We start from the raw sequence: 14837 nt of genomic DNA on the forward strand, positions 1-14837 counted from the left end.
CCTGATTCAGGTTTTCCGTGATTTCCCTAAATAGCTTCAGGCAAATGCCGGGGTGGTTCCTTCGAAAGGGTACTGCCAACTTCCCTCCCCATCCGTCTCTAATCCGATGGGACGGATGACCTCGCTCTGTGGTCCCCTCTCCCAAATCAATCAACCAACCAACAAATCCTCGTCATGATAGCGTCTGCTACCAGGACAATGCAACGTGTCACACAGCTGGCAGTGTACGTGCATGTTTCGAAGAGCACCAGGATGAGTTTACAGTTCTCCCGCCGGATTTAAAACCAAGTCTTTGGGACCACCTCAGTCGTGGTGTTTGCGCCAGGGATATTCAACTAAGAAGCCTAAAGCAGGTGGCCACGGCACTGGAGTCTGCGTTGCTTCATATCCCTGACGGTGCCTTCCACAACTTCATAGACACTCTTCTGGACGTGTCGCTGCGATCCATGCTGCCTAAGGTGGTTATTCAGGCTTTTGACAGGTGGTCACTTTGGTGTGACTGGACATTGTAGTTACGTTACACGCAGGGATGTTACATTCTACGATTCGGAGCCCTCTAACAGCAGAGGGTTGCAGCTTGCGTCAGCGAAGTAGGAAAGTCATCAGAGTAATAAGCATGACTTTTAATACCACAACCAATATTGAGAAAGAAACAGAGGCATTACTTTTCAGCACATCCTCGTACACAAATATTGATGTAAACGAAGTATTATGATATAAAATCATTTTATTGTTAGTAATATTAAAATCGGAATTTAAAAGAGTGTATGACGGCAAGTAATATTTGCGAGGATCGGGAAACAAACCCGTGGCTCCGCTTTCTCCCTCAACATTAACGCATCAAGCGAAGGGCGCTTCTAAGACTACATACATACTCCGCAAGCCACTGTACAGTGCATAGGAGAGGGTAATTTATAACATTTCTATTCGTTCTCCAGTTTCATTCGCAAATGGTGTGAGGAAAGAGAGATTTCCAGTGTCCCAGCAAGCCCCAATCCCTGTTATTTGAGCTTAGGAGGCAGTATAATCGTTCTGAAGCCAGTTACAAAATTCCGGTCCTCTTAACTTTGTAAATAGCTTTTAGTGAAAAGATCGATTCTCTCTCTACAACTAAATTACATCCTGTTTCCAAGAGCACATGGCCTGTTTCAGAGTTAAAGGATGAAACACATCGGTTGCAGCTAAGTATAAAAGCGAAACAGGACACACAGAAAGCGATATTCAGATACTACATAGTTAAAAGAAGAGCTGTAATATAGACGCAGAAGTAGTGAAAGTATTCATCCGTGAACAAAAGTGGAAAAATGAAATGACAGTTTCAAAAAACTCGCAGTTCTTCACCAACGTTAACTGTGTTAAGTTAGAAATTTCAAATTGATAAAGACTGTTTATAACATAATTCCATACTTTCAATGCGACGTTATGTCGTCATTAGTAATATGAAATAGTTTGTGTTCTGTGTTATAGCAACAAATTTCTTCTGCTAACATGGAAGTGTGGAAAAGACAGTACAAAGTGACAGGTAACACCGACATTTGACACCTCGCTAGTGAAGTCAAATCAAGCTTTGTTTTTGACTAGCATTTAGTTTCTACTGCACATTGGTTTTGATTGTAATAAATAACTTGCAAGTTGAGATCTACTTCATATTATTACAGGTCTGATTTTGTCTCGTCCCGCTAATTAGCGCGCCAAGCTTCGCATAAGGGCTCCGTGGCTTCCGAACTTCGGCCCGCGCTGCAGGCGGCCTTCTTTTGTGTGTTACGCAGTGTGGAACAAGTTTTACGTTGCCTTCACTCACAAACTATGTCAGCTTCGGTATAACCTGACCACTTTTTTTAGTACCACTGGATAGATCACGAGAAGGCCACGTACCAGTGGCGTTTTGGTAAAGTAAAATTGCTACCAGCAACGCGCTTGTTCTCTAGAGGCGTCGATGCGTTGCTGACTGGTATTATCTTTATGTTGCAGGAGAACTCTAAGACTCGCGAAGTGGAAGTGGATATCGACGAGCTTCTAGACATGGACAGCGACGATCAGAGGCGGCGACATCTGCAGGCAAGTACCAGCAGCGCGACTTCCCGCTTTTCGGGAGCGAAGTACAATGACGAAAAAAAAAAAAAATCGCAACTCCAAGAAAGAGTTGTGCGACATAAGCGAAAGTTGGTAGACATGTTTTTACAGATGAAAGATGATGTTGAAAGGTGTCTGTTCAAATTTCGCTAGCTGCGCCACTCTTATGCGACTAGCGCCACGCTGTAACGGTCGTGAGCGTTAGTTATCATTGAGACTGGACGTGGTGAGTTGATATTGCTCAAGAATGCCTTTAAGGCGACAAAGATGCCATTATCAACACCTCACTGAGTTTGAACAAGAGAAGTTGAATGTTACTTTTGCGATATTGCAGAAAGACTTGGCAGGAATGTAGCCACTATACATGATTGCTGGCAGCGGGTGGTCACGGGTTGTACGGCCCCAAGAAGACCTGGCTCCGGACGGCCATATGGAACTACCGAGAGGGAAGACCATCATGTTCGGCGTATGGCTCTGGCGCACCGTACTGCATCTGCAGCAGCAATTTGAGCAGCAGTTGGCACCACAGTGACACAACGAATTGTTACAAATCAGTTACTTCAATGACAGCTGCGAGACAGAAGCCCTGTAACGTGCATTGCACTAAACTACCGCTATTTACCACTTCAGTGGTGTCAAGCCAGAGCTCACTGGAGTGCACAGTTGAGGTCTGTTGTGTTTTCTGATGAAAGCTGGTTCTGCCTCGGTGCCAGTGACGATCGAGGGTTGGTTGGAAGGAAGCCAGTTGAGGGCCTGCAACCAACTGGACCTAAACCTGGAATTATGGTGTTGGGCACGGTTTTATATGACAGTAGGAACATTCTCGTAGCTGTCCCATGCACGCTGACTGCCATTCACGACCAGCATTCCAGGGCGTGTTTTCCAACAGGATAACGCTCGCCCACATACCGCTGTTGTAACCCAACATGCTCTAAAAAGTGTCGACGTGTTGCCTTGGCCTGCTCGATTACCAGATCTGTTGTCTCCTGTCGAGAACATATGGGACACCATCAGTCGACAACTCCAGCGTCATCCAAAAACAGCTCTAATCGTTCCTGTATCGACCGACCTACAACGTAATGAATACACGTGTGCGTGCTTGAATTCAACATTCTGGAGGTTATACCGGTTGTTGACGTACCAATATTTCACATTTGCAATGGCTTATCTCGCGCTTACATTAACCTACGGTGTTATAGTCTTCATTATTTAAATGTACTACCTAGACAGATGTATTCCCGAAATTTCATTACTCTACATTAATTAGTTTTCGGTATTGCCATTTTCTTCTCTGTCAGTGTATTTCGAACTGTTCTTTCCTTTCTTCCATCGGATTTCAAGAATCGTACCATCAGTATCGATTAAGAGTACGGTGTAACGTAATTCTAAAAGTGAAATACGTATCACCAAAAGTACAAACGCAGCAGCATTGTTGTTGTTGTGGTCTCGGTCTTAGTCTTCAGTCCGAAGAGTGGTTTGGTATAGCTCTCCACGGTAGTCTGTCTGTGTAAACCTCTTCATCTCTGCTCAGCTACTGCAACCTACATCGTGCTTACTCTGTTCAAGCCATGACCTCCCTCTACAACTTTTACCACACACACTTGCTTCCATTACCCAATTGCCCCAGGATGTATCCTTTCAATCGATCCCTGCGTTTAGTCGCGCTGTCCCTCAAATTTTTTTCTCAAAATCTATTCACTTCCACATCATTAGTTATTCGATCTACCCATCTAATCTTTACCATTGTTCTGTATCACCTCATTTCAAAAGCTTCTATTTTGTTCTTGTCTGAACTGCTTACCGTCCCCATTGCCCTTCTGTATAAGGCTAGACTCCAGAAAAATAGACGCAGAAAAAGTTCAGAAAAAATACTTACATTTTGATTCGATGTTAACAAGTTTTTCTAGTTTCGGAATTGATTTCCTTGTGCTAGTCCCTGCTTCCGCCGTCGTCAGTTATTTTTCTGCCCAACTACCAAACCTCATCTATCGCTTTTTAGTGCCTAATTTCCTAATCCAGAATTTAAGAGCGTCATCTGACTTAATTATACTATATTCCATTAGTCTTGTTTTACTTTTGTTACTGTTCTTCTAATGTCTTTTCAATATGCTACTCATTCTATTCAATTAGTCTTCCACGTAGCTCGCCATCTCTGACTTGTACGGTGGTATAGGCAAACAATAAAGTTTTAATTTCTTCTATCTGAACTTAAATTCCATTTCGAGATTTACTGCTTGCGTTGTGTACAGGTAGGATAACGTCGCGATGTGTTACAACCTTGTCTCATTCAAATCACTGCTGGCTTTTCCTGTCCTTCGACTCCTTTAACTGCAGTCTGTGTTCTGCACAGGTTGTAAATAACCTTTCGCTCCCTGTATTTTACCCCTGTTGCCTTCAGAATTTCAAAGAACGTATGCCAGTGAACGTTGTCAAAAGCTCTCTCTAAATCTTTTCGTCTAGACCTACTTGGAACCGCGCGGTTCACTTTGACTCTTTACGCAACTCTTCTGTTTCTGTTTAGCCCAGAAAGCCTTCATTTTCTGGCTGTGAGCTTCCTGCTTTTTCTCCTCTGTACTTCACTTCGATTCCTGTGTTCTTTTTGCTGGCAAGGGACGCTGGGAATACCCCTTGTAGAGTGATCTGCCGCAATTTGGACCGGTCCTGTGTGATTTCTAATGGAATTGCATGTCGCTCTAGGTCTGACTTCACTGTGGTGATTCATTTGTTCTTGGAGGCTTTCCCTCCACCTTTCTTGGTGACGGTATTGTTCGTGAGACTGCAGAGATTCAAACAGGTCAAATCTTCTCAGAAGACCAGGCGCCTTTTCCTCATTGATGTGACTGTCTTCTTGGAGACTGAACAGCTCACTGTTGTGTCTGCTCTTGTACGTGTTACCCTCTTCTTTTATTGGCCGTAGTATTCTCCATAGAATTTTCCGTTGCTAGAGCTGTAGTTTCCTGAGTGGACTCTTCCTATTCATGAAGAGGCATTGAGAAGCGAATAATAAGGATGGGTTTACGGCTGAGTTGTAATGTGTGCGTTAAAGTTCTTAGAAAGGTACTCGGAGATGTAAATACTCTTGAAGCAGTGCTAAACCCTCTCCACCTTGGGTCATCTTGTAACTGTTGCTAAATTCTCACTCTCATTTACTGGAATCCACTCTCCTAACTAGTGACTGCAGGAACTTTATGAATGATGGTGCGTTCCAATGGGATTTCAGATGGTGCTCAGTTTTTATCAACAAATGCTACACGAGGTGGGTTTGCTTTTTCCAATAAATCATCTAGAACGAGTCGTTGAGTCATTATGGTCTCGCGAGTTCGTACATTTTTCCGGAACCCAAACTGATTTTATCCGAGATAAATAATTCGTGTCAATATTTTGGAACCGTGATTTGTTAAACTAATGGTCCGGTAATATTCACACCTGTATACACCTGTTAACGGCAGCACAATAAATTTATGTTTAACAGACACACAATTAATAGTTTACATTTTTCGTGCCACCAGGCTGCTTCGAGCTACTATCGGCTGCCAATATTTATCTGTGGGGACTTTTGTATAATAGTAACAAGCGCTGTGCCGCAGTGATTTATGAACAAGGCTCGGACTGCGGGAGGAGAGGTGTTCATACCCACAGCCAACCATTTAGAATCCTGTTTTCTTAAATCACCTAAGCTAAAAACTGACTTAAGTATTTGAGATCAGCAGGAATGAGACTACAGACAAATTTAAATTGGACATCACATAACAGACGAAGTGGGAAGCAAAATCATTCGTGACGGGCGACGCAGAGTAGCATAGGCAAAGAGGGCATACCTCGTAAAAAAAGAAAAAAAAAAGGTTGTGGGTGGGTACTGAAAATTAGGCGTCCGGATAAGTTAAGAAATGAGGAAGTCTTCTACAAAACTGTAATATATGGAAAGTAATGACTTGAAGAAGGGATATGATGATGGAATGTGTGTAGAGGGAGCCATGCATTATGGATATATAGAAACTTAAGGCCATGCATAGAAAGAACTGCTATGAGATGGTACAGAAGGTAACTGAAAGAAATACGCAATGAGACAAACAGAAACAGCATTTTTATTCAAAGATTATACTTACAGGGAAATTGCCGCGATTTATGGTGGTCCTCTGGACATAATTCTTAGTTGGGTGTGTGATCGCAACGGATGACAATTCATACTCAGCACCGTCCTTCCAAGCACCGTCCTTCCACACTGGTGTGCAAAACTTAAGGATGAAAGTAAGTTTCGCATGACGTGTCACTGGCAAGTAACATAGCGCGATGAAACTTGGACCACACAGACGTACAGTACAGAAGGTAAGTGAAAGAAACACGCAGTGAGACGGGCGGAAATGAGATTTTCATTCAAAGGCAATAATTACACTCGAGTCACCGGTATTTATTATGGTCCCTTGGTTATGATAAAAGGCGGGGCATGTTCCTTAATAGGCATTGTCATCACAACGGACGGTACTTGCTCTGCAACGTGCTCCCACGCTGGCTACAAAGTACAGCGAATGGGCTGGACTGCCCGTTCTGTCGACTTAAATTCCATCTAACTCGTGTGGGATACGTTAGGCAGACGTGTTGCAGCGTGTCAGTTGTCAGCTACCTTCTGTACTGTGCTGTAGCGGTTCTTTCTGCGTATGGTTCCAGTTTCATCGAGGTGTTACTTGGCAGTGACACGTCATGCGAAAGTCCTTAAGTGTTGCACACCAGTGTAATTAGGGGCGTCGGATGCTAAGCGCTTACTCGGAGATGAAGAGATTGCCACAGGAGAGGAAATCGTGGCGGGCCGCATTAAACCAGTCAAAAGACTGATGGGGGAAATGAAAATCGCGTAAGGCGGGTCCGAGTTCGTTCCTTTGAAAAGGACACGGTAGATAAACAGGAAAAGATTGGTGCTTCTGAACGAATGCCCAAAGCTCGGCTTTCTTCAGTTCTGGCTCATAAGATATGTGATCAATGGCCAGTCAGGACTACTTACTACCAACCAGAACTACTTACTACATTGCCTTTTTTAGCGAACTAGAGGAGGGTGATTTTATCCGCCTACTTGTTGGGATGTGGAGCTTTATCAGAAACGACTAACTACAATGGTCTGTCAAAGCGACATGCTTTGATGTGTTTCAAATAATGTCATTGTTGCAACGTTAGACATGCCCTTTAGATGATTTCAGGAAAAATATTTTCAACAGTATTTTCCTTGTACGCAGATGAACATTTATTAATAAACGCTGTCACAGATTGCGGTGGTCATGCTTTTTGGCACAAATAAGCATTATTTCAGTAACACGAGAGGATTGTATTACAAAGTTTTATTTTATGAACAACAAACTATGTACTTTGAATAGTGTCCAACAGTATACAACTTATAGCGATACTGTGCACTAACAGCAACGCGGTTATTAATTATTTGAATTGAGCTATGTAACAAATGTGTTACTCAGAGTTGAACATTTGGCTTGACAGACGCACACTGTCATAAATTACCACATATAAATTACCACATGTAGAACAATTGTCTGGCCACCACAGATTGAAATAACACAGCTCTGTAGACGCATCTGTATAGTGTGTTAGTGGTTGTAAGTGCATATATTTCTATTGATGACTCATGGCAGTGTACTGAACGACATTACATCAGTATTTACTTCATTTGCAGTCTAACAATGATAGCTACTACGACGAGTATGTTCTTAGTTTACCTAGTACCTCCAAGTACGCGTCGCACAAGCACCCCATCAATGTTTGTTTTGCCATGAACAATAGGTCAGGTATTGAAACTTGGACGCAAAACGGATAGTGTGCACTAGCAGGTGTAGTCTAGTTCGAGACGAAGTTACCACCGTGCAGTAAACATCAGTTTGTAAATTATGTTATGTGTTCCCGAGAAGTCCGTTCGACGCAGAGGGGGAAAAAAAAAGAAAAAAAAAACACACTGAAGTGGGTACATATTACGGTACCAGTGGTCACAGTATCTGTACGTATACCCCTAATACCCTGTATACAGGATAAGCGTATTATAATACGAGATTCTAAAACCGGAAGTTCTAGTACATGTTAGCTGCGAAATCTGTAAGTTGTTATATTTAGACAATAAATAAATTTTGTAGTAAATGTGACACATCATTACACTCAGGAAAATATGGGTTGTGCTCCAATAGCCGTATTTTGAAAATATGAAAATTAATAGGAACTACATTATATAAAATGCTTCTCAATCATAATCAGTTTTTATCTACTTACAGTTACTAACATAAACATTTTTTGTCATCACAGTAGCCTTAGTGAAATAAGAGTAATTTAAGGACTACATTAAGGTATCTTCTCCGACAAATAACATTTAGCAGTAACTATAAAAATCATTGGCCACATTTTTATGGCCAATTCTTAACAGCAATCTGTGCTTGCATAAAAATGCAACGAAACAGGTTCCTTACCAGAATCCAACGAATGCAAATATCCAGTGAATATTAAAAACTAGTTGGCTATGATAACGACCCTATTGCACAGTGTTTTGCATGACAGAAAGACAGCGAAAGAAAAGGTGTTAAGCAACGCAACTTTGTATTTCTGTAATACAATTTGCTGAATTTCAACTTCATGGGTGTAATTTTACAATAAGTTAAGTCACGGTGTGTGGTTTTCCTTTTATAATTTTTATTTTTTAAATTTTTTATGTCTGTTTCTCAATAATACTTAGACACTTTGCTGTTTGAGTCATATATGAGAGCCGGCCGGAGTGGCCGAGAGGTTCTAGGCGCTTCAGTCTGGAACCGCGAGACCACTACGGTCGCAGGTTCGAATCCTGCCTCGGGCATGGATGTGTGTGATGTCCTTAGGTTAGTTAGGTTTAAGTAGTTCTAAGTTGTAGACCTCTGATGTTAAGTCCCATAGTGCTCAGAGCCATTTGAACCATTTTTTTCGTATATGAGAAGTGAACCAAGAACGGATGAAATCCGTATTGCCGATGAGTACGCAAGTATTAAACGTCGACCATCACTTTTGTGTGACAATAATGCTTACACACTGAAATTTACTAACGTTTATTCATTGAATATTCACGTTTGAGCTAAATAAACTACTAAGTGGATTAATTTTGATGCTTTATTTTTTTTCGTAAAGATATAATATTCTATTTTTGCAATTACGCACTGTTTTACGTGCATGATGACTCATATTGTGGCATCTTTTACAACGAAATTCCATAGACATTGTTTCCCTGTTATCCTTAAAGTCCAGTTCTGTGTGACAGAAGGTGTGAAGTTTCTCTAAGTAGGTATGTTCTTACATTGTTACTAACATCGCGGAAATTGCAGACGAATAATGGAGGTTTGTGTATCGCCAATGGTATACTTTTTGTAAGCACATTACTTCCTCCTTTTTTGCGCTGAATACGTGGACTCCACTACGCTCTGCATCGTGTTCATGTTAACAGAATTTGCATCTCATCGACTTAGTTTTAACACACTCTTTCTGCACTGCGATCCGTTTAATATTCTCGTCACTAGTAAATTAAGGGACGTTCACAGCAAGCCGTCGCTCTTTCCCGCGAAGACATTGTGCACGTTCACTTTCCCTGTGAGGCATCAAACGCGCACTACTTCAACCTAGCCACACTACCAAAATACGTAGCTGCCGCTTCAGCCTGGTATGCGGTTCGGTCTATCTTGTAATACATCGCATTTTTGTTCTTGGGAATACAGTGGGTATTCTTAAAGTTTTAATTATGACCTCGAAAAAAAATAAAAGTTACGTAATTAATTTTTTATTTGACGCAGGTGCATGTCTGAAGTCCTGGTACACTTTTAAATTGCCGTGCGACTACATGAGTGTGTTACCAGGGTATTATTATTATTATTATTTATATAAAATTTTCAACGCATAGAACTGACACAGTTGCGGTGGTCTGCAGTTCGAAGACTGTTTAGATGCAGCTGTCCGTGCTAGTCTGTCGTGTGGAAGCTCTTCATCTCTGCATAACTATTATAGACGTCATGTATTTGAACTTGCTGCTGTATTCAAGCATTGATCATCTACGGTTTTTACCCTTTCGTCTCCACATTTCAATCTGTTACAAAAGGCACGAACTCTTGATGTCTCAGAAAGTGCCCTATCTACATCTACGTCTACTACATACTCCAAAAGTCACTGTACAGTGCGTAGCGGAGGCTACCCTGTTAAACTATTTGTCATTTCCCCTCCTGTTCCACTCGCAAATAGAGCTAGCGAAAACTCCTGTCTATACGCCTACGTATGAGCCCTAATTCCTCGTATCGTATCATTGTGGTCCTTACGCACCGTGTACGTTGGCGGCAGTAGAATCGTTCGGCAGTCAGCTTCAAATGCCGGTTGTCTAAATTTTCTCGAAAAGAAGGTCGCCTTCCCACCAGGGATTCCTATTAGAATTCCCGAAACGTCTCCGTAACACTTACGTGTTTGTTCGAACCTCCCCGTAACAAATCTAGCAGCCCGCCTCTGAATTGCTTCGAAGTCGTCTTTCAGTGCGACTTGGTACGGATCTCAAACACCCGAGCAGTACTCAAGAATAGGTCGCACTAACGTCCTACGGTGTCTCCTTTACAAGTGAACCACTTTCCTAAGATTCTCCGAATAAACCGAATTCGACCATGTCCCTTCCTTACCACAGTTTTCACATGCTCGTTCCACCTCGTATCGCTTTGTAACGTTACATCTAGCTATTTAAACGACTTGGCTGTGTCAAGCTGGACACCAGTAATACTGTATCCGAACATTACAGGTTGGTTCAAAATGCTTCAAATGGCTCTGAGCGCTATGGGAAGTCATCAGTCCCCTATAACTTAGTACTACTTAAACCTAACTAACCTAAGGACATCACACACATCCATGCCCGAGGCACGATTCGAACCTGCGATCGTAGCGGTCGCGCGGTTCCAGACTGTAGCGCCTAGAACCGCTCGGCCACCTCGGCCGGCATTACAGGTTGGTTCTTCCTGCTCATGCGCATTAACTTACATGTTTCCAGATGTAGGGCTCTAGCTGCCTTTCATAGCACCAACTGGAAAATTTGTCTAAGTCGTCTTGTATCTTCCTACAGTCACTCAATTTCCACACCTTACCGTACAGTACAGCATCATCAGCAAACAATCGCAGACTGCTTCCCACCTGATGGCCAAATCATTTTTGGATATAGAGAACAACAGCGGTCGTATCACACTTCCCTGGGACACCCCTGTCGATACCCTTGTCTCGACTCGACGTCGAGGACAACATGCTGGGTTCTATTATTTAAGAAGTCTTCGAGCCACTCACGTATCTGTGATTTTTTTAAATTCCATATGCTCCTTCCTTCGTTAACAGCCTGCAATGGGGCACCGTGTCAAATACTTTACGGAAATGTAGAAATATGGAGTCTGTCTGTTGCCCTTCATCCATAGTTCACAGTGTGAGAAAAGAGCAAGCTGTTTCGCACGAGCGATGCTTTCTAAAACCATGCTGATTCGTGCACATAAACTTTTCAGCCTCAAGAAAGTTTATTATATTTGAACCAAGAATATGTTTAAGGATTATGCACCGAACAAAAGTTAGAGATATTGGTCAGTAATTTTGCGGGTCCGTTCTTTTACCTTTCTTGTATCTTGGAATCACTTGCGCTTTTCAACCGAACTTTAAATCAGGTTGTGCCATAAATTTCTTCCCCTCCTCCTGCCCCCCCCCCCCCCCCAATTTAGTGCAATACCTGCTCATTAGTTATTCTACCTACCCATCTAATCTTGAGCATCGTCATGTAGAACCACATTTCAAAGGCTTCTGTTCTCTCCTTTCGCCGCCCACGTTTCACGGGCGCTTTAAACGTCGTGTGGGTAGAGGGCGTCGTGACCTCGGACGAGCTTGTGGGCGGCCCAGCATATCGAGCGCGGTTGTCTCTGGCGGCTGATAGGAAATCCATAGCGGGACCGAGGGGGCACTAATTAGGAGCCACGGGCGTGCCGAGGACCGCCGCCGGGCTGCCAGCGCGTGCCACTCGGGCCGTGCGCTGGGCGGGGGCGCATCGCTGGCGGTGCAGCGCGTTGAGCGGGCCGACCGCAGCTCAGTGCACTTTCTGCTCACAGGTTTCTGAACTCAGGTTTGTGTTGGAAAGCTGGACAGCTCGTGCCAGCAGTACACCAATCCGAACCTGACATTGTCTGTTCCCGACGAGCATTCCGCCCCTCAGTCCTCCAGTACGAATCTTTTCGAGCCACCACAAATTTCACTCATTTTAACGAAAAAACCTAACTCTGGCCCTGTCTGAAATGCAGGACAAATTTTTTGAGATGCTTTCAGATATTATTCAGAATAAATAACTTCAGATCTCGTAGGTGATTTTGTAGAAAGCGGAATAATTAACAGTGTCAGACAGATGAGGCTCTGATAATTGTGACAGACGAGCATCAACTGGAAACCATCATGCTAAGGTTAGCTGAACGAAGCGGAGAGTGTGGTCTTGAAATCAACAATACCAAGACCATAGAGATGATAGTAGATTGTCCTAATGACAACAGATCTGACACCACATACATTGAAACTTCCTGGCAGATTAAAACTGTGTGCAGGACCGAGACTCCAACTCGGGACCTCTGCCTTTCGCGGGAAAGTGCTCTGCCATCTGAGTTACCCAAGCACGACTCACGCCCCGTCCTCACAGCTTTACTTATGCAGCTTTACTTTACGAGTGCTAGTTCTGCAAGGTTCGCAGGAGAGCTTCTGTAAAGCTTGGAAGGTAGGAGACGAGGCTACTGGCAGAACTAAAGCTGTGAGGACGGGGCGTGAGTCGTGCTTGAATAGCTCAAATGGTAGAGCGGTTGCCCGCGAAAGACAAAGCTCGCGAGTTCGAGTCTCGGTCCGGCACACAGTTTTAATCTGCCAGGAAGTTACATATCAGCGCACCCTCCGCTGCAGAGTGGAAATTCTCATTTTGATCACAAAAATTGCTGGCCTTGAGTGGTCAGTCGCTTCGAGTATTTAGGATCCGTTGTCACTGAAACTAGAGATTGCGATCCTGAGATTCGTAGGCCCGTTTCGATTGAGAGAAATTCGACACCATACCTTGTCCGCATCTGGAAGGACACCTCCATTACTTCTAAGGCAAAACTCACCGTCGTCCGATCTATAATTTCCTCTGTCGCGACCTGTGCGGAAACTTGGACGATGAAGACGGCGGATCGTCGCAGGATTGATGCTCGGGCAATGTGTTGTAGGAGATTACTTCGAATACTACGGACAGAACATCGAACTAATGAATCAATACTGAGGCAGCTCAGCATCAGACCAAGATATCGACTCTTGTCAACAAAATCAGTTAAAATCTTGTGATCACATTGCCAGAAGGCAAGGGGAAATGGAAAGAAGAATGGATAGACCGAATTAAGAACTTGACTGGGAACAGGGATGGGGCTGTAACAAGTCATCATGCTTAACAAATAGCAGTAAAAGTCTGACATATAGCAACCAACATTTAAATACAAATTAAAAGAACTTCTGAATGACCACTCCTTCTACCCAGTACAAGAATTTTTAGATATTAAATATTTAAAAAAAAATTCTCCTCTTAAACTGACACGTTCCACATCATTACGAAATGTATTCATAATGTATGGACAAATATTAATGTGATGTAAATACATTTCAAGGCACTGAACGTTAAATATAAGGGACGATCAAGAAGCTTCCGTAAGATGGCGTTGCCGTAGCGTATTTGCAACGTAACGCGACTCTGATGCGCGTATATAAGCACCTACATGTAGGCAAGGGATTAGTGTGGCGTTAGTGTTTGTCCGACATGGGTACAGGAAATTCGGAAACGTGAGCTATGGCGACGTAATTACCAAGTGTGTCCAAGCAGGACTAACGTGCTGTTATTCTTCTCTTGGCTTTGAAGAACAAACACCGGTAGACGTTCACCGGAGAACGAAGAACGTGCATGGGGAAGCATGCCTGTCGAAAATCACTGTTCGTCGAATGGGGCGCGTAGGGTTGATTCTGTTTCATGATAAGACACGCCCCCATATCACAAATGTCAATGCAGTGGTTACGCGAACTCAGGCGAAAAACACTAGACACCTGCCCTATTGTCCTGATATCTCCCTGTGCGATTATCACGCCTTCTGTCCCTTAAAAACGGCATTGAAAGATCGATAATTCCTGTCGGACGAGGATACGCAGTGGGCAGTTAAGGGACTTTCTTGAAACAGCAAGGCACGTTGTTTTACCAAAGGGGTACCTTTAAGCTGGTGCGCTGGTGGGATGGTTGCCTAGAATGCTCAAGGCGATTTTGCACGATTGGCTTACAGATTCTGGATAACACGGCCTTCGTATGGAAATTTTTCACTCGTGGCAAAGACGCTACGTCTACGATAGTGTCGACTAGAAAACCATTATCTGATTGGTGCTATGTAAAGAAATGGAAGATATTTACAACAGAACCAAGATACTATATCAGACAGTGGTGACGATGGTGTTCTAGCCTACATTGTGCGAGACACAGTCTACCATGAGTGGCAGGCCTATTTCAACAATATGTAACGTTCATTGCCTTGAAATATGTTATGTTCTTAAAGTTTGTTAAAGTCAGCTTAACCCAAGGCAATTTACTGTTTCTGGTTGTTTTGGATCTGAAGACTGTTGTTTAACAATCGAAACTAGTAAGCAGTTGTAATCTAATTTTTGCGCTAGAACAATTAAAAGATTTTGTAAATTTTTTAAAAAGTTTAAAAAATATATAACATAAC

At 43.0% G+C, this 14837-nt stretch overlaps 1 protein-coding gene across 1 annotated transcript in view; it reads left to right on the forward strand.

Annotated features, from left to right (window-relative positions):
* The window catches only part of LOC126092431 (protein phosphatase 1 regulatory subunit 14C), a 564089-nt gene that overhangs the window by 521995 nt on the left and 27257 nt on the right, over nucleotides 1-14837 (forward strand). Inside the window, exon 3 of the mRNA XM_049908030.1 lies at nucleotides 1972-2058. Within this exon, the coding sequence (XP_049763987.1) occupies nucleotides 1972-2058 (87 nt within the window). The remainder of the gene's footprint in view (nucleotides 1-1971; nucleotides 2059-14837) is intronic.

The sequence above is a fragment of the Schistocerca cancellata genome, chromosome 7 (assembly GCF_023864275.1).
Source record: "Schistocerca cancellata isolate TAMUIC-IGC-003103 chromosome 7, iqSchCanc2.1, whole genome shotgun sequence".
Taxonomy (NCBI): domain Eukaryota; kingdom Metazoa; phylum Arthropoda; class Insecta; order Orthoptera; family Acrididae; genus Schistocerca; species Schistocerca cancellata.